The sequence below is a fragment of the Chanodichthys erythropterus genome, chromosome 13, assembly GCF_024489055.1.
Source record: "Chanodichthys erythropterus isolate Z2021 chromosome 13, ASM2448905v1, whole genome shotgun sequence".
Taxonomy (NCBI): domain Eukaryota; kingdom Metazoa; phylum Chordata; class Actinopteri; order Cypriniformes; family Xenocyprididae; genus Chanodichthys; species Chanodichthys erythropterus.
The window spans coordinates 52,614,217-52,635,725 of NC_090233.1; the positions used below are offsets into that span (position 1 = coordinate 52,614,217).

Sequence of the window (21,509 nt, forward strand, 5' to 3'; positions counted from 1 at the left end):
AAGGAATTAATACATTATGACACATTTATTTAATAACAATTCATATATTACTTAATCTATTAATCATATAGACTCTTTATTAGTTGCTGATGCATTAATCATTAATTAATGGTTTAGTTCTTCATAAGTCATACATTAACACATGATTATCTGTGCATTAGTTAAGCATGAATTAATACATATCAGTGCCCCGTATTGTAAAGTGTAACCCAGAAATGATTACATACATTTAACATGTTCAAGCAAAAACTGTAGCAAAATGATTAATTAAATGTTATATTTCTTAATTGTGGATTAATGTGGATTTAAAGATACAATGTGGATTTAAAGATACATTCCGAGCTGATCAAGTCCCCGCCCCGCCCTGTCAATTGTGTCAAGGTGGGGCCAGGTGTTGGAAGAGCTATAAAAAGCAAGGCATTTACAGGCAGATGAAGTTGAGCAAGAACAGAGAAATGTCAATGTTTCTGCAGATTATGCACGTCTGTCAGTAACAGTACGTTATTAGAAGCATATATTTATAGTTAGGACAACTCAGAGAATGCGCCTGTCGGTGAGCATGGTGGCTGCGTTCAAGATCATTCGCGATTTATATATTTCAAAACTGTCAGACAGGCATATGCATATGCCACAGAAATGATCTTAGATGAAATGTAGGATGGTTTCTACACAACATTTTACAAAATAAGGCCCCAGGGGAGTAAGGTTTACAAGCACAGCTCTTACTATGACAGTTACGTGTGTGTGTGTGTGTGTGTGTGTGTGTGTGTGTGTGTGTGTGTGTGTGTGTGTGTGTGTGTGTGTGTGTGTGTGTGTGTGTGTGTGTGTGTGTTGCATGCTAGGAATATGTTATAATTTTTTTTTTTTTTTTTTTTTTGGATGTGAATTTTAGTTTTGAAAGGGGACTATGTCAAAATTACATTCTGATTCTATTGTGTTAAATTATGCTGACTGGTTTTGCTACCGATACGTCGGAGGTGAGCAGAAGAGTGACATCATCAGCCTGAGTCCTCGAGCAGAAAAAAAGAGAGAGAGCGAACGTGCACTGTTAATTGTGTGTGTAGGCTATGTATAGAAAAATCCTTGCGTGTAAATATGAACTCCAACATTGAACTGAGAAGAATAAAGTTGTAAAAAGGAGAAGACGGAGTCTTGTCTTTCCAGGGGTGCAACATAAACTTGGTGTTTCTGCTTGGTTTGGAGTTTGGACCGCAAGGAAGCTGGGTGTGGCGTCGGTTACGGGCGGTGACGCAGCGAGAGCTGGCGGCTAGCGAGGGAGACCGACTGGGTCAACACTGCAGCGCTACACACAAGCTGTGAAGGTACAAAAAACTTTCTGCCATGTCTATAACATCACCGATGTCATCTGAGTGGGAAAATGTCGTGACGGAGATAGAAGAAAAGTTACTAACACTGTCCGCATCGGAGCTGAATGATATTTGCGCAGCACTAAGCTTAAAAGTGGAGAGGAGTGAAAAAGACTTACCACGTAAGCTGAGAAGGCGAATTCTTCATTATGTGGAAGGAGAAGAGGTCACGTCACGAGAGGATGAGGGTTTGTCAGTGTTATTGCAACTAAATGATAAAATTGACGAACTAAAAGAGAAAAATGATGAGAATGAAGCCCCACTTCAACAAGTAGAGCAACAGTGCCCCCTCGTGGATGAAAATAGTATGACGCCCAGTAACTTAAATGGAAAAAGGGAGAATGTTGCTGCTGCAAACGCAATAGAAGCCGCATCTGTTGCGAACCAGAGCGTAGCCTTTGTTCATCCAATGTACAGAAGAGACCTCAAAATAATAGGACAAATTGGAGAACCAAATCAAAAGGATAAATTAGCGTACACTAGTTTGGAAAGACAAATTCAGAGGGCGTTGAAAAAAGGATATGATGAAGGAGAAGTAGTTGAAGCTGTTATTCAATCCATAGCCCCAGGAACAAAACTGAAGAGTTATCTTGAAAGCAGGGTTGATTTAACATTACAAGGGCTCAGACAGATACTATGAACTCATTACATTGAAAAGGATGCTACCGAGTTGTACCACTCCCTCATGCGTGCTGTCCAGGAGCCAAAAGAAACCCCCATACAGTTTGTGGTGCGCGCTATGGACCTGAGACAACAAATTGTTCTCGCTTCAGAACGAGTTAAATCTGGTTTGAAGTACAGTGCAGAACTAATTCAAAATCAGTTTCTTCAAACAGTACTAACTGGTCTCCATGACGACACCATCCGAGCTGATGTGAAGCCATACTTACAAGATCCAGGAGTCAAGGATGAGGTTCTTCTGGAGAAAGTGACGATGGCGTACAACCTGGAGACAGAAAGAAAGAATAAGTTATCATCTACATCAAAGGCAAGAATGATCAGAGTTGCTGTGATTGCTGAGGAAAATGAGAAGGTGGATAAAGAGCTCCAAGCGCACAAAGCAGACAGTAAGAACAAACGTGACACACTGATGGAGAAGGTTGATCAGGGCAATAAACCCATATGCAAGGCCATTCAGAATCTCACCACTCAAATAGCAAGTCTTCAGCAAACACCTAGGCTTCAACCAGTGAGAATGAGTGAACAGCCAGACAGAAAGTATCGACCACAGCCAAAGACCCCAAACGGTAAACGTTGTCAGATGTGTCAGCTGTCTAAGGCGGAGGGAAGGTGTGATCACTGTTATAAGTGTGGTAGCACCGAACATTGGGCTTCGGGTTGTCGAAAGAAAAATGCCTCCGTCAGCACAAACAAGATTGATATTCGACTTCATCATCACACAGAAGACATGGAAAAAGCGGATCTGTTTAGTGCAAATACTCCACTCACTGGCAAGCAGCGACAGACGGCCAAGCTGGTAGGGAAAAGGTGTCTAGTTAGAGCCTCTCTTGGAGGAGTCGACACTACAATACTGTGGGACACAGGTTCACAGGTATCAATAGTGGGAACGAACTGGAAGAAAAAGTACCTGCCAGACATTGAGGTGCGACCAGTGAAGGAGTTGCTTGAAGGAGTGTTGGAACTCTCAGCTGCAAATGGAACAGACATTCCATATGAGGGGTGGATGGAGATTGAATTCACATTGTGTAAGGATACAGTAGCTGGAATGAGTGACAAACCTGTACTGCTTCCGATTCTGGTTGCTAGCAGTAACATTGATCTATAATCGGATTCAGTGTGGTTGAAGAATTAGCGCTGATGAATGATCCATCTGGAGACGGCACACGATCGGGTGACATGGTGAAGAGGCTGTGCTCAGCAATGGAGGTGGGTCGTAAAACTGCAAGGGCTGTTTTATCTGTTTTAAAGAAACAGAAGCCTGAAGTTCAACCCCATACAGTCAGAGTAGGTAGGCGGCCAGTGACCATACCCAAAAATAAAGTCACGGCGGTGCATTGCAGTTGGCCGAATAAGAGAGTGTTAAGTGCATCATCTGCAGTGTTAGAGCCAAGCTATGAAGCACCCTGGCCAACAGGGCTAGTGATCAGAGAACAGTTGGTCTATCTACCTGCAGATGATGAGGGTAAAATTGAGATGTGGAAAATGATATCACACTAGGCAGTCGCACTATACTTGGCTGGTTGCACAATGTGGATGTTGTCTACCCGCTGCAGACAAAGCCTACTGAGGAGCAGAGCTCAGGGGTATTGGATGACAATGTCACCTTACCAGTGCAGCAGCCCGGTCCTGATCCACCTGTGGATCTGAGCCATTTGCAAGATGACCAACAAGAAAAGGTACGGCAGATGCTCAGAGAGGAATGTGATGTCTTTGCAAAGGATGAGTGGGATACAGGATGCATTAAAGAGTTGGAGATGGACATACCATTAAAAGACAATGTACCTGTACAGAAAACATACAATGCAATCCCTAGGCATCTCTACCAAGAAGTTAAGACACAATCAGGATCTGCTCAACCGTGGGTGGATCCAGAAGTCCTGTTCCTCGTATTCCTCACCTGTTGTATGTGTCAGGAAGAGAGATGGGGGTCTTCGTCTATGTATAGACTATAGACTGTTAAATGGGAAGACGCTGTCTGACCGTCATCCAAGGATACAGGAGATCCTGGAAAACTTGGGAGGTAACTCTTGGTTCACAGTGCTGGACCAGGGGAAAGCTTACCACCAGGGCTTCATGAGCGAGAAGAGCAGACCCTGCACCGCATTCATTACACCCTGGGGGTTATACGAATGGGTGAGGATCCCGTTTGGGCTGACTAATGCCCCAGCGTCTTTTCAACGCTACATGGAGGGATGCCTGGGAGATCTCTGAGATGAAATCTGTGTCCCGTATTTGGATGATGTCCTGTTGTTTAGCCCCAGCTTTGAACCGCATGTTCAGGATGTGCGTCAAGTTCTCCAACGGCAACGACAGTGTGGAATAAAACTAAGGCCAAAGAAATGTGATTTCTTCAAGGGTGAAGTCTGTTATGTCGGCCGGGTAGTCTCTGCGGAGGGATACAAAATGAATCCCAAAGAGGTGGAAGTGGTCCAAAAATTGAAACAAGAGGCTCCAACCACTGTACGAGGAGTGAGAAAGCTGATGGGTTTCCTCAGTTATTACAGAGCTTATATACCAGACTTCTCTAGGGTGGCTGGACCCCTTTATGAACTCTTGGCCAAGCCCAAGTCTGAACTGAAACAGAGCCGAAAGAAAAAAGGAGCTGGCCGAAAGTCTGTTCAGCTGCCACCTTCCCACCCAATCCAGTGGACAGTGACCCATCAGGAGATAGTGAACCAAATCGTAGATCAATTGACAAAAACTCTGGTGATGGCATACCCCGACCTGGAGGAACCATTCATCTTGCATGTAGATGCATCGGAAGAGGGCCTTGGCGTAGTCCTGTACCAGCGTCAGAAAGGTGTCCTAAGAGTGATAGCTTATGGATCGCGGACATTGACAGCAGCAGAGCACAACTATAAGCTACACTCGGGAAAATTAGAATTCCTGGCGCTAAAGTGGGCCGTAACGGAACGCTTCCGAGATTATCTGTTTCACGCACCTCACTTTACGGTATATAGTGACAATAATCCTCTGACATATGTCACTAAGTCAGCGAAGCTCAATGCTACCGGACACCGCTGGGTGTCAGAGTTGGCGGATTATCGATTTACCCTAAAATACAGACCGGGAACAGCAAACCAAGATGCAGATTTCTTATCACGATGGTCAAAGCCCATTGATGAGATCATGCAAGAATGCACAGAGGAATGCCAACAGGAAGCTATTGAATGTATTGGGAAGGCTGTGGAGAAAAATCACAAGGGAGAAGTTAATTGGATCTCTGCCCTCACCTGTAATGTAGACGCATTACCAGAGGAGTATAACATCTCAGAACCGATTCAGCCTCTTGTACCAGAAGACATCAGAGTCGCTCAAAATGCAGATTTAGTCATTAGTAGAGTCCTGACCCTGAAGAAAACGTGTGTGTACTTGAAACATAAAGATAAAGTGGCAGAGGATGGAGCGGTTAGACGGCTTCTCAGGGAGTGGCCTCGTCTGCAGATCGATGAAGATGGCATCCTCAGAAGGGAGACAGCAACAAGAAATCAGTTGGTTGTTCCTGTATTCTTAAAGCCTCTTGTCTATAAGCACTTACATGAGGAAATGGGGCATTTAGGTGAAGAAAGGATGGTGGCTCTTGCTAGGGAACGCTTCTTCTGGCCTAAGATGAGACAAGAGATGGAACACTATGTTACTCAGGTGTGCCACTGCATGAAAAGAAAAAAACCTAATAGGATAACCCGCACTCCAATCCAAAGTATTGAGACCTCTGCACCACTTGAAATGGTCTCTATTGACTACTTACACTTAAGTGTCAGGGAGGGGAGGAGTACATACTAGTGGTCGTGGATCATTTTACAAAATATTCACAAGCATATGCGACAAAAAATAAGTCCGGGAAAACGGCGGCCAGGAAGCTCTTTGATGACTTTATTATGCGCTTTGGCTTCCCATCCAAGATCCACCACGATCAAGGGAAGGAGTTTGAAAATACCCTCTTCCACAAGCTCAAAGACTACTGTGGTATCCACCATTCACACACCTCCCCATATCACCAACAAGCCAATCCTGCAGAGCGCTTTAACAGAACGCTGTTGGGTATGTTGCGTACCTTGGGGGAATCTCAGAAGTCAAGATGGAAAGAACACTTGAATAAAGTAGTACATGCATATAACTCAACTGTGCATGAAGCTACGGGATTTTCCCCATTCTTCCTTCTCTTTGGTCGTGAGCCAACTCTACCTGTGGATCTGATGTTCCCTAAGAAAGGAAATAAACAGAGCCAGTCACCCACAGACTATGCAGAAAAGTGGAGGGATGTCATGCAAGAGGCTTATGCTATCGCCATGCAAAATCTAAAGAAAAGTGCAAAGAGAGGGCAGAAAAATTACAATCGACGGGCATGGAGTTCCACTCTTGAGCCAGGTGACCACGTCCTGGTGAGAAACCTCACACCCAGAGGCGGTCCGGGTAAACTGCGTAGCTACTGGGAGGACGTAATTCATGTGGTCAAAGAACGAAAAGGCGATGGGAGTCCTGTGTATGTGGTAGAACCCTTCCAAGGAGCAGGAAGAAGGCGTGTGTTACATCGTAATTTATTACTGCCATGTCCTTACCTGGTTGAAGAACCCAACGTTCATGAACCCAATCTGAAGAAAAAAAGCAATGAAAGTAAAGTAGAACGGACAGCGAGAACAAATAATAAACACAGTCGTGGTACTTACCTGTCAGATCCAGATAGTTCCAGCGAAGAAGAGTACCCCCTGTGGACAAGGGCTAAACGGGCCAATCTACCCCTCAATGTCGGAGCAGAGGAGTTCCGCCCAAGAATGGAAACACCTGAACATGTGACCAAGGAGACGGTGGTACCAGAAGAACCCCTTGAAGAGGAGAACATTGAGAAGGGACAGAACATTGAAAGAGAAATGGAAGCGCCGATCATTGAATCTGAAGATGAGCAGAGTGAGGCTGGAACAATAAATAACAGGCCCAAAAGAGTTAGAAAGCCCCGACGTGTCTACACCTATGACCATTTAGGTGAGCCAACGTTTCACCAATTGAAGATCTGTCCTGTCGGAGTGAAGTGGTCTACAGGAACCAGCCGTGACCTCTCTGCTGGCTCATCGTTCATGTATCCTTTCTATCATTGCTAATGGTTAAAAGAAAAGGAACACAGAGATACAAATTCATAAGTTTTAGTTCATAATTCATAACTAATTTAGTTTAACATTTAACAAATTATAGTTCATGGCAGAAGTTACAAAATAAGTTATCTGTGCAATTATTATAAATAATAAGTACAGAAATGGGCTATTATTTGAGTATATTGAAATAAAACAGTAGTGTAATAATGGTTACGTATGCACTTACCGTATAAAAGGGGTTAAACTCATAGCTGAAAATATGTAGGAATACAAGAAACGGGTGTAAATGGTATTTTCCTTGTCCCTGTGTGAAGATTTGGGGGGCCCACCAACACTTCTATGGATTATGCACCCTTTAATACTAATGGACTATGGACTCTTAGTCATGTGTTGATGCTATGTGATGTTGATGCTAAGGAAAAAAAGTGTGGAAAAATAATAGAGCCCAATTACTCTACAATGTATAGTGTGGAAAAGTAAAACTTATTTGTTAACTCACCCTTCATCGAAAGTTAGATTGTTGATATTGTTAAATCTAACTTTTTTTTTTAGTGGGGGAGGGTGTTGCACGCTAGGAATGTGTTATAATTTATTTTTATTTATTTTTTTCGGATGTGAATTTTAGTTTTGCAAGGGGACTACGTCAAAATTACATTCTAATTCTATTGTGTTAAATTATGCTGACTGGTTTTGCTACCGATACGTCAGAGGTGAGCAGAAGAGTGACGTCATCAGCCTGAGTCCTCGAGCAGAAAAAAAGTTAGAGAGCGAACGTGCACTGTTAATTGTGTGTGTAGGCTATGTATAGAGAAATCCTTGCGTGTAAATACGAACTCCAACATTGAACTGAGAAGAATAAAGTTGTAAAATGGAGAAGACGGAGTCTTGTCTTTCCAGGGGTGCAACATGTGTGTTGTCTGTTTGTACCAGGTGGATCCAGAGACTCCGCTCAGATAAAGAATGCAGTCCAGAAGACCTGCTTTCTGGAGTTGATCCAGGGATCCCAGCAATCCCACCATGGCTCTTTGTCCTCCTCCAGAACCCAGTAATGCAATGTTTGGCACTTTATTCTGAAATGCACACAGATTGTATCTGATGTTCATCAGCTATGGAACCATTTGTCAGTCATTTCAAGAAGGAACAGTATATCCAGACAGATATCTAGGATGCTCAGATAAAGGACACAGTCCAGAAGACCTACTTTAGGGAGTTGAAGCACTGTAAAAATGAAAGGATCCTGGAGGAACCTTTTGGGTTTATTCACTTTGCCACATTGAAAGAACCCTCTGTAGAACCTCTAGGCTCCCTTTCAAAACGAGTGGTTCTCTGAGGAACCACTCAGGTTTCCTGAGGATCTCTTATTTGAAGCATTGAGTGGAACTGCTTTGGATGCCTCCAGGAACCAAATTTCAAGTTTTTTATTTTAATTATTTTTATGTTATTTCATGTTGGTACTATGGTTACCATTAACTTCAATTATAATAAATAAACTGAAAAACTGAACCAAATAGAAAATTAACTTTGTTTATGTTTATGTCAGTGGTTCTCAAACCTGTCCAGGAGCCTGTTTCAATAAGGAGGTTCAACCAACTCTGAGTTAAAACTTGAACTCTGAGTTGACTTACCCTGAAATGGGAAACTCTGAGTTTTCAGTTTCAGAACAGCTGAATTGAGTTAGTTCAATCGACTCTGAGTAGGTTGACTCCGAGTTAAGCGCGTGCACCACGACTATGAAAAGCCATCATCAATGGAGCTCTGATATTACGATTCACCATGGCAACAGCACATGACAAAAGGACGTCCGCATACATCTGAGTCAATGCAAGTTTAATTCTTATCACTGTTATAATATCAAAGGTGAAAACTGGTAGAATGGTAAGTTACTGAACTGATATTCATTTTCATGGTATCCCACATGCAAAAAAAAAGATAAAAATAAAAATTTAACAGCATGCAATAATAAGAGTGTAAATGATTTTATCATTATTAAACACTCGTTAGGCAATTTGCTTCCACATTTAGAACATTTTCTTCATTTTTACTGAAAATAAATGCCTTTCTGATGTGATATGGGATGGGAAAAGGGAGAATAGTGAGCTCAGCAGAAGCCAGATTCGAACCCAGTCAATCGCATCACAAGTTAATTCTCCGCTTCTGACATATTACTGTCTACACCACTGCAGCCACAAGAATGTGCGTCAATTTTAACCTGGTCTGACATTGGTGGGCGGAGCTACTGTAAATTTGTACTTAGTAATAGACACTCCGAATAATCTTGTTTTCTGTTTGAATTAAGATTATTTTTATTACCACACTGGTGGATATTGATAATTTTACTTAAAGCTGCAGTCTGCGATTTTTGGCCCTCTAGCGGTTTATAAACAGAACTGTACACATCTTGCGGAAGAACATTGTAGCCGGAAGTACTTTTCTCCGTCTATGTCTATGGCGAGTCACGCAGTTACTGTGATACTATGCGGCAGGTCCTACCAGTCCGGTCTGAAATAGTCTGAATATAAACAATTATTATAAGTGTACCATAATGATTCAGGGTAACACAAAAACATGGTTTGGAAAATGGATTCATGTTGTACATTCTCATTATATAATTTTTGTAAATTTTGAACACAAAAAAACGTACGGACAGCAGCTTTAAATAAAATGCACTTAAATTAGATCCCAGGAAACAAGACTAAATATCATAATAACGGGATAAATATCATAGTTCAAGGCAGGGACGTGCACAAGGGGGTTGCTCAGGTTGCCCGGGCAACTGCCCATATGCCCTTCTCGACTCACGTTGCCCTTCCGAGGTGGAAAAAAATAAATAAAAAAATCGTACAGTGGATGCAGAATTTCACGTAGGCCTAGATAAAAAATAAATAAATAAATAAATAAATTTGCAAAGCCTCATTCACTTCCATATTCGGGCACCCGTCCGAAAGTGAAAGTCAGTAGGGGAAGGGCAAACTGTTTACGTGGCTGCAGCACTGCACGCGACCGGCACCTGAGCTGAGCCTGCATGAGCGGCACTAGAAGGAGATTGTCGCGGTTGTCTCTACTACTTTGATTTTCTTCAAAATCACACTTTTTTAAACTCCTCCTAGACCATTGGTCCAATTTACACCAAAATCTAATCGTATCATCTTCAGACCATGCCGGCAAAAACTTATGGATTTCATTTTCCTATACTGCCAAAATGACTGTTGAGGCTGTATCTCTGCAATGCTTTGACATAGTGACACCAAACTTTGCAAGTGTCATTGTCACTTTACTCTGACCATACCACATTAATTTGGTCACAGTGCCACCTATTAGTCGAAAGTGATGAACAAGTAAATCCTTACTTTTGACAGTATATATCATTTTTCAGCTATTTTGCTAAAATTATCTTAATAGGTCTTTAATTGCTCACGGCCATGTTGGTTGGCTTCTTGTGCTGTTTTTGTGCTTGGCCCCGTAATTGCTGCTTGCAGCTATATTTGTTTTTGTATTTTTTTGTAATTTACTATTTTGTAGAGCATGTTGTTTTACGAAAAAAATGCCATTTCTATTAATTTTATTCTGTTTAATATAAAGTGGATGATTATCTTATATTTAATATATTATAATATTTCTGTCTATGCATATTCCTAATTGATAATGAAAAATTACTATACGATAACAAAGCATTAAATTTAAGAAGCCGAATTGTTTGTTATGTTGATAGCAGCAGAGCTAGAGAGAACTGCTGTGGATAGAGCTGAAGCAACGTTACTTACTACTCTCTCTCTTCCACTGCTCTGTGCAGGACAATAAATAATGAGATCATCCGCATTCTGAGTTGCGTGTTATTGAAGGGTGAGACAAACCGAGCCAGAGAAAAACCAAAAGGTCACACACACATACATACATATATACATTATATATATATATATATACAAACCCGATTCCAAAAAAGTTAGGACACTGTACAAATTGTGAATAAAAACAGAATGCAATGATGTGGAAGTTTCAAATTTCAATATTTTATTCAGAATACAACATAGATGACATATCAAATGTTTAAACTGAGAAAATGTATCATTTTAAGGGAAAAATAAGTTGATTTTAAATTTCATGGCATCAACACATCTCAAAAAAGTTGGGACAAGGCCATGTTTACCACTGTGTGGCATCCCTTCTTTTTATAACCGTCTGCAAACGTCTGGGGACTGAGGAGACAAGTTGCTCAAGTTTAGGAATAGGAATGTTGTCCCATTCTTGTCTAATACAGGCTTCTAGTTGCTCAACTGTCTTAGGTCTTCTTTGTCGCATCTTCCTCTTTATGATGCACCAAATGTTTTCTATGGGTGAAAGATCTGGACTGCAGGCTGGTCATTTCAGTACCCGGATCCTTCTTCTACGCAGCCATGATGTTGTAATTGATGCAGTATGTGGTCAGGCATTGTCATGTTGGAAAATGCAAGGTCTTCCCTGAAAGAGACGACGTCTGGATGGGAGCATATGTTGTTCTAGAACTTGGATATACCTTTCAGCATTGATGGTGCCTTTCCAGATGTGTAAGCTGCCCATGCCACACGCACTCATGCAACCCCATACCATCAGAGATGCAGGCTTCTGAACTGAGCGCTGATAACAATTTGGGTTGTCCTTGTCCTCTTTAGTCCGGATGACATGGTGTCCCAGTTTTCCAAAAAGAACTTCAAATTTTGATTTGTCTGACCACAGAACAGTTTTCCACTTTGCCACAGTCCATTTTAAATGAGCCTTGGCCCAGAGAAAACGCCTTCGCTTCATTTTATATATAGGCTACAATGATAAATGATACAAGATAGACCTACAAACAACCTGTTCAGTTATATTGTATAATATAAAATTTTTATGTTAAAGCTGCAGTTCGTAACTTATTTTGGTTAAACATTATCCAAAATCAATTTTTGAGCAAGTACATAACCAGCCAGTGTGTTCAAAACTATCTAATTATCTTGTCTCGATTCACAACGGTAAGCTTGTAGTAATATTTTATAATAAGAGCGACTTGGTGGATTTCTGTGGGAAATTTGAGCATGCAGCTGTTCGTCTTTGCGTCATTACGTCATGTCTGTAAACAGAAAGGAAGGAGTCCCGTCCAGTCCAGGCTAGTCGGTTTTATCACGTGAGGATGCTGCTTGTAGCGAATCATTTATAGCCTGTTCTCACAGCAGGCAAGAACAAGGAACAAGGAACACAGAGACAAGGTAGAATATAGGGATGTGTCACGATTTTCGAATATTCGATTAGTTGATTTAATTATAGAATATCGAATAGGTTGTGCGATTGTCGTCTTAAAAAAAATCCTCTGTTTTCAATGGTGGCACGTTCATGTAACCAGAGGGTGGCGCGCGCTGCCAATAACGCACCTAAAAAGCTGTCAATCAACTCTTAGACAACAGTAGAACACAGACTAGCGTGGCATATAACAGAGACGTTAAAATCAATGTTCACATGACACAAGTGCCGTCATTCAGGCTGTTCACAATGTTATAACACGTTTAGGCAAAATCAATATGGCTTGAGGTAGGCTTGCTGCGATAGTCGGTGTTGCCGGTGTTCAGGAACAACACACCGGTATCATCACTTGTCACCACTCCCGAATTGGCGCTAATTTGAAAGTTTAAGTAAAATCCCATCAGTCATTCATGGTGCGTGTCAACTGGTGGAGAGCGAGTGTTTTCAGTTAATTCCTATGGAAGCTCAACGTAGGAATTAATTTAAAACGCTCACTCTGCTTCGCACCGTTATGAATGGCCGTGTGGATTTTACTTTCACTTGTATTAATGAACATATTAATATGTTTCTGCACATTACAATCATTATATGGCTTGAGTTAAGATGGCATATTCCCCAATGAATTAAACAGTTTATCAATAGCATACAGCTTGAAAGCGTGAATGGTCTCTCTCCCTCTCTCTCTGTTTGTGTGATAATAATAATTTGAATAATAATCGAATAATTCCCAGCGCTCTTCGAATATTATTTTTGCTTGAAATGCCCATCCCTAGTAGAATACAAGGCAAAATCAATACTCAGCCCAAGCGGCAACCTCCCCCAGTTTCTCTTGAGGCCAATACGGAAGTGAATTAAACTGCAATTCATCGACTGGCCGCTAGGGACAGGCTCCAAAAGAGAGCAGAATCTCATTGAGTCCCATGTTAAACTGGCCAATTTTACAGCAGAAACAAAACATGTTTACAGGTTGGTACAAATTGTGGTTTTGGTCTATATAGCTAATTTTGCCGTTCATGACAACTCTGAGGGGGGTGAATTTTTTTATAACTCATCTGTTTGAATTATATTAAGCCTTAAAGTTCAAGTTGTGGTCACTTGAGTGACAGGTGGATCGCGCTGCTGTCTGTGAGCTGTCATTTTAACTCAGCTAATTCCAGCCGCTGAATTTGGCATCTCTGCCGTGTTTGTGCTTTTTTCGGGATTATTTTATACAATTATAAAATAATATGGTTTGCTGCGTTAATGGTCGAGACAGATGTGTAGATGTGCTCGCATGCGGAAGGAAAGGATCGTCATGGCATTGGCTAAAAGTATTGTTTGTGAGATTTACTACTATGGCTGGAGAATATGTCTCTCAAGACACCACAAACTCTGATAGCACTGCTTGGATATTATAACTAAAACTGCTGCATTTTGGACGCAGGCTCATTTTTTTTTTTTTTTTTTTTTTGTGAGATATATGATCATATACAGTTTTACAACATAAACGCTGCCCAGGTTGCATAATTTATTGAAGAACGATGATGGAGAGCAGATCATTCAGAAGAAATGTGATGCAAACAATGGATAATATATTAATATTTCATGGATTTAACGCTTTTGTGGACAAAAAGTACTGTTTTTGTTTTTTTTTCCAATGGACACTCATGGACATTTTACCCAAGTGCAACGGATTGGATTTATTTCGCGATCACTATTTCATTATAAAGGTATGAAGTCCCGTTTGATTTTTGTGTTGTCATGTGCAAACCTGACACAAATTTCAATTAAGTTACTGGTGCTGGAGCATATCGTAAAAAAGATGCCGTAGATTGACAGTAAACCTTTAAAATAAACCTTTTACAGTAAACAGTAAAATATTAATATTTTAGATAGTATCTCCTTTGCCTGCTAACATGGTCACGTCGAGCTAGGCGGGCGTGGTTTCAGTAACCATGGCACCTCAGTTCAACCATGTCCCGCCTCTTTGCCCATTTTCAGTTATCGGGAGTGACGTGCGGTGACACGCAGCTAAGATGGCAGCGGCCTCATTTTTGCCTCAAAACTGCTGTTCAGAACTCTACGGGTGATGTCACGGACACTACGTCCATATTTTTTTACAGTCTATGACTCAGCCCTGTGTGTGAGTGCAGCTTATAAAGGGTCACTGATGGGAAACAGGTGTGAGTGCATTATTGGTTCCTAGGTGAGGAATTGTGGGAAATAGAGTCCATATAATGAAAATAGAGCACGGACCCAGGGCACATGTAACAGAAACAGAATCAATAAGTCTGACTTACCAAAATAAGCCAGGCTTGCATTCAAATCTTGTTTTATGAAACAGCCCTCGGGTCCAAAAGCTCGATCAGATACCAGAAGCAAACAAACCATGCTAATTTACACTCACAGGCTCTTAAAGGTGCTAAAGAGGATGTTTTGTTTTATACATTTTTGCAATATTACTTGAAACTGTCTTTACTAACTGATAAAAGACTATTTATTAGGTGCACTGAAAGGAATAATATTAATATACATCATCTGTGCATGAGGTAGGGCCTTAAAAACATCAGCCAATTGTTTACGCGATCATCGCGTAAACGATTGGCCCTCTGGCTTGTCAATCACTGCCATGACGTTCCTTGTGAGAGACGAGCGGCTGCGCTCTCCAGTAACTTTCCACACTTCACAGGTGCTGCATGCAATGTTTTTGTCAGGAGACGGGAGTAACAACTGCAGATTATGAGTTACCTGCGGTGAGTCCGACATAATGAATCCACTAACACAACACAGCGAGCGAATGCCGGTGGTAAACACTCGTGTTCCAATACTCGTGCACAAGTTTTGGGAGGCGTTCCTTTGAAATGCTGTGAAGGAGGGGGGCTGTTCTTACGCATGCGCTCATTTCAAAAACTCAGTAACAGTCTTTGGATTCTCAGTCGACAAAAAATCCTCTCTATCACCTTTAATCATGAAACACGAGCAGAACAAATTTTTGTGTTAATCGCTCGTAAAGCCGTTCTGATGTAAATTTTCAGATTCATAAAAATGTTCATATTATCAAAATTTTAGATTGTACAAAATAAATGTACACCTGCTCCCTAGCATGTGTAAATGGTAAAAACATCAAAACGTTCTGTGCTCTTTTAGGCAAACTGATGATACTGCATTTTAATGCATTATGTAGAATAATAATATTTCACAAAGTCGTTTGCCTTGCCCTTGTCTTATTTTTATTTATATATTTATTTTTTGGTAGCTGAGAGTTGAAAACTGTTCATCTTTGGGTAAAATGCAGCGCTCTTCACTGTCACTTTTTACCCAGCCGTCCAGTCCTTTAAAGGTTCCTGCAAAAACTGCAAAGGCTGTCAATGGTTTAACCAGTAACCCTATTATAGGAGCTTTGATGCACTTAAAATACATTTTGAAGTTTCTTGAGTACCCGACAGGATATTTGAGGCTCCTTTCATTTTTACAGTAGGGATCCCAGAAAACCCTCTATTCTTTGTCCTCCAGAACCCAGAAATGCAATGTTTGACACCTTATTCTGAAATGCGCACAGATTGTATTGCAAACATGTGATGTTCATTGGCCACAAAAATATTTGTATTTGTATTTCGAGAAGGTGCTGGCAGATATTTATAAAATAAGATTTTTTACCAAAGGAACATATATGTGAAGCTTCCACAGGCTTTGTTGAACAGTCTTTCTCCTTCTGGCTACAAATTCCTCCTTCTGATTCAGAGAGTGTGCGATTCTCACCTCACTTTTGCATTCTCTACACAGACAGACAGACTGAATTTAACATCACATTCTATTATTTCATGTGTTTGTTTTAGATTTAAATACAGTTTAGCTTGCAGTTCATTTTGATCAGTTATTATATGATTTTTTTCCCAGTCTTGCTATAAACTTAATATTGTGTAAGTATTGCAGTACAGTAGCCTACTTATTTCACTGCTTCCATGAATCTGAGCAGAATTACCTTGAAATGTATCCACCCATCTATAAAACAATTGACAATAGTTAAAATGTATAAATAATTTGATTCAAACTCATGAAAGTTTAACTTTTTCATAAAAGCTTCTTTTAAGGAAGTTGTAAAAAGCTTTAAAACATATACTCACTGTTCTTGTAATATCTTGCAGAATCCTGAGACTTCACTGATGGCAACACAGCAGCTGTCGACTCTCAGAAGGCAGATGTGGACAAAGTACACACCTTTATTACTTGAGAGTAAAAGTACAGATGCTAAAACATGCATAAAAAATGCTGGGCAATCACTGAACTTCACTACACATGACCCTGTAAGAGTGATTATTGATAGGCGGTCACCTGCAAAAAAAAAATAAAAAATCCACATTTTTGAGAAGAAAAAAAAAAAAAAAAGTTATCCACTGATTTTCAAAGCTGCTACATAGTAACGACTTTCTGTTTGAGGACTTTGATAAAATGTAGTGGAGTGAAAAGTACAGTGGTGTAGTCTGTGTGATACGCAGGTATACACAATATACCCAATACAAATGATCAAGGATTTCCACTTAAAAAAAAGCATGATAATACATAACCATCCAATAAATCACAATGAGCTTTGTGCTTTATTGCTTTTGACATGAAAAAAGTCTCATATTTCAAATTCTACCTATTTTACTACAGAATAAAAAACAAATACCATTATGGGGCTCTTTAATGTGGCGTGACAGATCGCTGTTGCGAAACTTCAAGAGACGCAGCAGCGTGAAGAGCATGTGTACTGATCCTCTCCTCCACTTTAACACATTGCGAAACAAACATGAATAAACATCTGAAAGTATGTTAAAAGATAAAGTACAAGATATCCATATCATGTCTCTTGTTATTGCTCAGTGTTTCAACCGCAGAACGATGTTAATAAAACAGCTTGTAAATGTCACCTAACGTCACATTTACCTTCAATAGCCTAATGTAATGTAATAAAGATCCACTGTAGGCAAGAACCCAAGTGCAGTTTATTTACAAGGTTAAACCACAATCAAACAAAGAAACAAAACAAAGACTTGGCATAGCATGGTAAACATGAAGCCGATCGGCGAGAGTAGCCGTGTGCAGGCGGGGAGGAGCTGATAAAAAAAAAAAAACATAGACCCCACTACATTGGTATTTAAATAATATATGTGTATGTTGAAGTTTATTCTTGTAAAAACATACACTGTAAGCAGTACATAAAGTACTGAATGAAAATATCTCTGAAACATTAGTCAAATATTGCATTTATTTCACTTCAGCTGTGATAATGTAAACGCAGTGCAAGCATCACTACAGGAAGCAGAAAGTGTCCGACTTCACATCTCCGTTTTCAGTTTCTCTCGCCAATCGGTTGCATCCAGCCGGAGCCGATGTCGAACACATGAAACATGAACGAAACCAAAACTAGACGTGACACTATATAATGCATGTTTGAATAAATTCGTCAAGTTGACAGCCACCATTTCAATGGTAATATTTCAAAAAATGAATTGGAGTAGAAATAATTTTAAAGTTAGTAGGCCTATTATAACGTTATTATTATAAAAATTTCCTTAAGCGTAATTTAAGTTTGTATACAAATCAGTTCATTTTAACCTTCAATATTAATGTAGTACCAACTGATTCCACAGCATTAGTTGAGAGATTATCCAAAATAACCAATTATATCCAAAATAACTGATATTAAATCAAATCGCAAGCTTGTGAATCAAAATGCCTAACTATGATGACATATTCATATAACATCTAAGGCTAAATGTAGATCTTAACTAGCTGAGTTAGATAATCAGTCCAGTCTCTTCAGCTGTAAATGTCATTGGCTGTTAAAGTCTTGTGTTGCTTAAATTAACATGTTGAAAACACACACATAAGCAGTCTTTCAGAATGCTCTCAATCACCTGTGGATCAGTTGCATACTATATGCATTAGTGAATGTGATGGTGCTTATGGGGTGTCTGTAGGATGGGTGAGTATGAGGCTGGAAGGGAAAAATCACAGTATATTCATTACAAAAAACTAGACTACCGCACTGGATAAGTACGATATTTGTTTTTCAAATGTAGTGAAGATAAAGTCACAAGTTTCCAGAAAAAAATAATACTCAAGTAAAGTACAGATACTCAAAGTGTACTTAAGTATAATACTCAAGTAAATGTACTTTGTTACTGTCCACCTCAGAAGGGCTCTGAAACAACTCCCAAGACATCAGCATTAGGGGTGGAGATGGGGGACATGAAAAGACAGAAAAATGAGAAGTTTTTCGCATTTCGTGGAGAGAGAGAATGACTGAGTACAGAAAGGCCTTAAAAACTACTAGATCTGCTTATTTCTCAAATCTTTTAGAAGAAAATAAACACAACCCTAGGTATTTATTTGATACAGTGGCTAAATTAACAAGAAACAAAGCTTCAACTTCTGATGTCTCCAAAGAGCACAGCAGTAATGACTTTATGAACTTCTTTACTTGCAAGATTGATAATATTAGAGAAAAAATTATAAACATGCAACCGTCTACTACAGTATCGTGTCAGACAGTGCATTGTAGTGTCCCTGAGGAAAAATTCAATTCATTTACTGCTTTAGGAGGGGAAGAATTGTCTAAACTTGTTAAATCATCAAAATCAACAACATGTATGTTAGACTGAGTAAGCTATTGAAAGAGATGCTTCTTGAGGTCATAGAGCCTCTTCTTAATATTGTTAATTCATCTTTATCACTAGGATACGTACCAAAAAGTTTTAAATTGGCTATTATTAAACCTCTTATTAAAAAAAACACAACTTGATCCTAGAAAAGTAGTCAATTACAGGCCGATCTCAAATCTTACTTTTCTGTCAAAACTATCAGTATCTGTGAGGATTTCAGCATAGATTACTGTAACGCTTTACTGGGTGGTTGTTCCGCTCACTTGATAAATAAACTACAGCTTGTACAAAATACAGCAGCTAGAGTTCTTACTAGAACTACACTCTAAAAAATGCTGGGTTAAAAACAACCCAAGTTGGGTTAAAAATGGACAAACCCAGCGATTGGGTTGTTTTGACCCAGCTGTTGGGTTGAATCTTAAACCCAACCTGCTGGGTAGATTTATTTAACTCAACTAATGTTTAAAAATTACTTTATTGATCACTTAAAATGAACCCAAAATAGGTTGGAAATTAACATTTATTAATATGTTTAATTAATAATAATTAAATGTATTAAATTGCTTTTTAATGAATGTTCACCTTTTGATATTATTGTTGCCTCTAGTAATTATGTGTCTGATTTTTAATTTCCAACATATTTTGGGCTCATTTTAAGCCAGACATATAGTCATTTTTAAACAATTTGAGTTAAATAAAACTACCCAGCAGGTTGGGTCAAACATTTAACCCAACCACTGGGTTAAAACAACCCAATCACTGGGTTTGTCCATATTTAACCCAACCCAACCAGCATTTTTTTAGAGTGTAGGAAGTATGACCATATTAGCCCAGTTCTGTCATCACTGCATTGGCTTCCTGTTAAACATCGTATAGATTTTAAAATCTTGCTAATTACTTACAAAGCACTAAATGGTTTAGCTCAACAGTACCTGAGCGAGCTCTTAAAGCATTATAGTCCTTCACGTTTATTGCGATCTCAGAAATCAGGCCAGCTGATAAATAGGAGAAGGATCTACCTCTATTAACACCTAAACTTTGGAACAGTCTTCCTATCACTGTTCGGGAAGCAGACACACTCTGTCAGTTTAAATCTAGACTAAAAAACACATTTGTTTAAACTTGCATACACATAACACATTATCTACTTCTATAATTCAAATCATGTAAATTGTTAGGCTGCATAGATTAGGTCAGCTGGAACCAGGAACACTTCCCATAACACCTGATGTACTCGCTATATCATAAGAAGAGTGGCATCTACGCTAATATTAGTCTCTCTTCGTTTATCCTGAGGTTTGCCGCAGCCTGCCAGATCCAGGTCGTATCCAGGTGAGATGAAGGACCTGCATCTAGACATGACAACAACGCAGCCCTAAAGTGTCAACTAAACTATCCCCTGCGAAGGCCCTCTTCTCTTTCCTTTCCCTATGTATAGATAAAACGTTATCAAAATTATTCCAGTTCGCATAGATCCACGGACATAACAAATTTTTCTGTATTATGCGGACCAGACAAGTAATTTGGCATATATCACTTTTCTTTTTTTAAAAAAAAAAGACCAAGCTTCTGCACACATACACACTCAAACACACAAACCTATAGACTAAACATGTAAATGAAAAGCAAGAATGCATTAAAAGTATTCGGGGTATGAAGCTGCTTTGAAACAATGTGTATTATGAAAAGCGCTATATAAATGAAGATGACTTGACAATACCTTAAAACCACATACAGAGAGGAGGAAGATGTTCTTCCATGTAAGTGTAAAACAATTTAGACAATAATCTGACCAAAGAGTAAAGTAAACAAATATTTATAGTTTGAAAGTGATTGATATTGTTTTAATGCATAAATATTAAGTTAAAACTGTAATGTACTGTAATGTAAAGTTTGAAAATCTGGAGGTGAAACCGGAGACATGTGATGTAAGAAAAAATGAGTACTTTGAAGATCTCGATGAAGAAGTTTATTGCAGCACAGCAGTGACAAAGTACACAGCGCACTTTGGGTTCAGTGAAGTCAAAATGATAGTGTTTTAGAACATATTTTCCCCTTGGAATGATAAGGTTCTGCGTTGTGAGCAGTTTTGAGATATTGAGCTTCAAAGTTTTTGCATTCCATATAGCAAAAACTATATGGGTTTCTTTCAAACATGAACATGACAGGGACCCTAAATATATTCTAAAATGTACGATATCAAAATCCTCTTAAATTTGTAAATGCGAATTTTGGAATGGGTGGAATGCAGATAGAACCTTTTAATTCTAAAAAAAAAAAAAAAAAAAAAACACTTCATTTGGAATTATAAGTTTCTATCTGGCAAAAAATATTTGAAGCAATAATTTTCAAGAAACACAAACAGTTTACTTATAATTTGTTTTAAAACACAAAATTAGTGTTGTAACAATGTGTCGACATGCACAAGAAAGTTAAATTTAATGGTTATGACATTTCATATTCTAAATGAATTTTTTTTTTTTTCTTGTTCAAGTTAA

General features: G+C 39.3%; 1 protein-coding gene across 1 annotated transcript in view; it reads right to left on the reverse strand.

Annotated features, from left to right (window-relative positions):
• LOC137034085 (cytosolic phospholipase A2 gamma-like) overlaps nucleotides 1–20,371 on the reverse strand; it is a 51,957-nt gene extending 31,586 nt beyond the window's left edge. Inside the window, exons 1-4 of the mRNA XM_067406690.1 lie at nucleotides 20,276–20,371; nucleotides 18,265–18,344; nucleotides 16,022–16,139; nucleotides 8,063–8,205 (exon numbers count right to left, since the gene is read on the reverse strand). Of these exons, the coding sequence (XP_067262791.1) occupies nucleotides 8,063–8,205; nucleotides 16,022–16,139; nucleotides 18,265–18,344; nucleotides 20,276–20,371 (437 nt within the window). The remainder of the gene's footprint in view (nucleotides 1–8,062; nucleotides 8,206–16,021; nucleotides 16,140–18,264; nucleotides 18,345–20,275) is intronic.
• Between the last annotated feature and the right edge of the window lie 1,138 nt (nucleotides 20,372–21,509).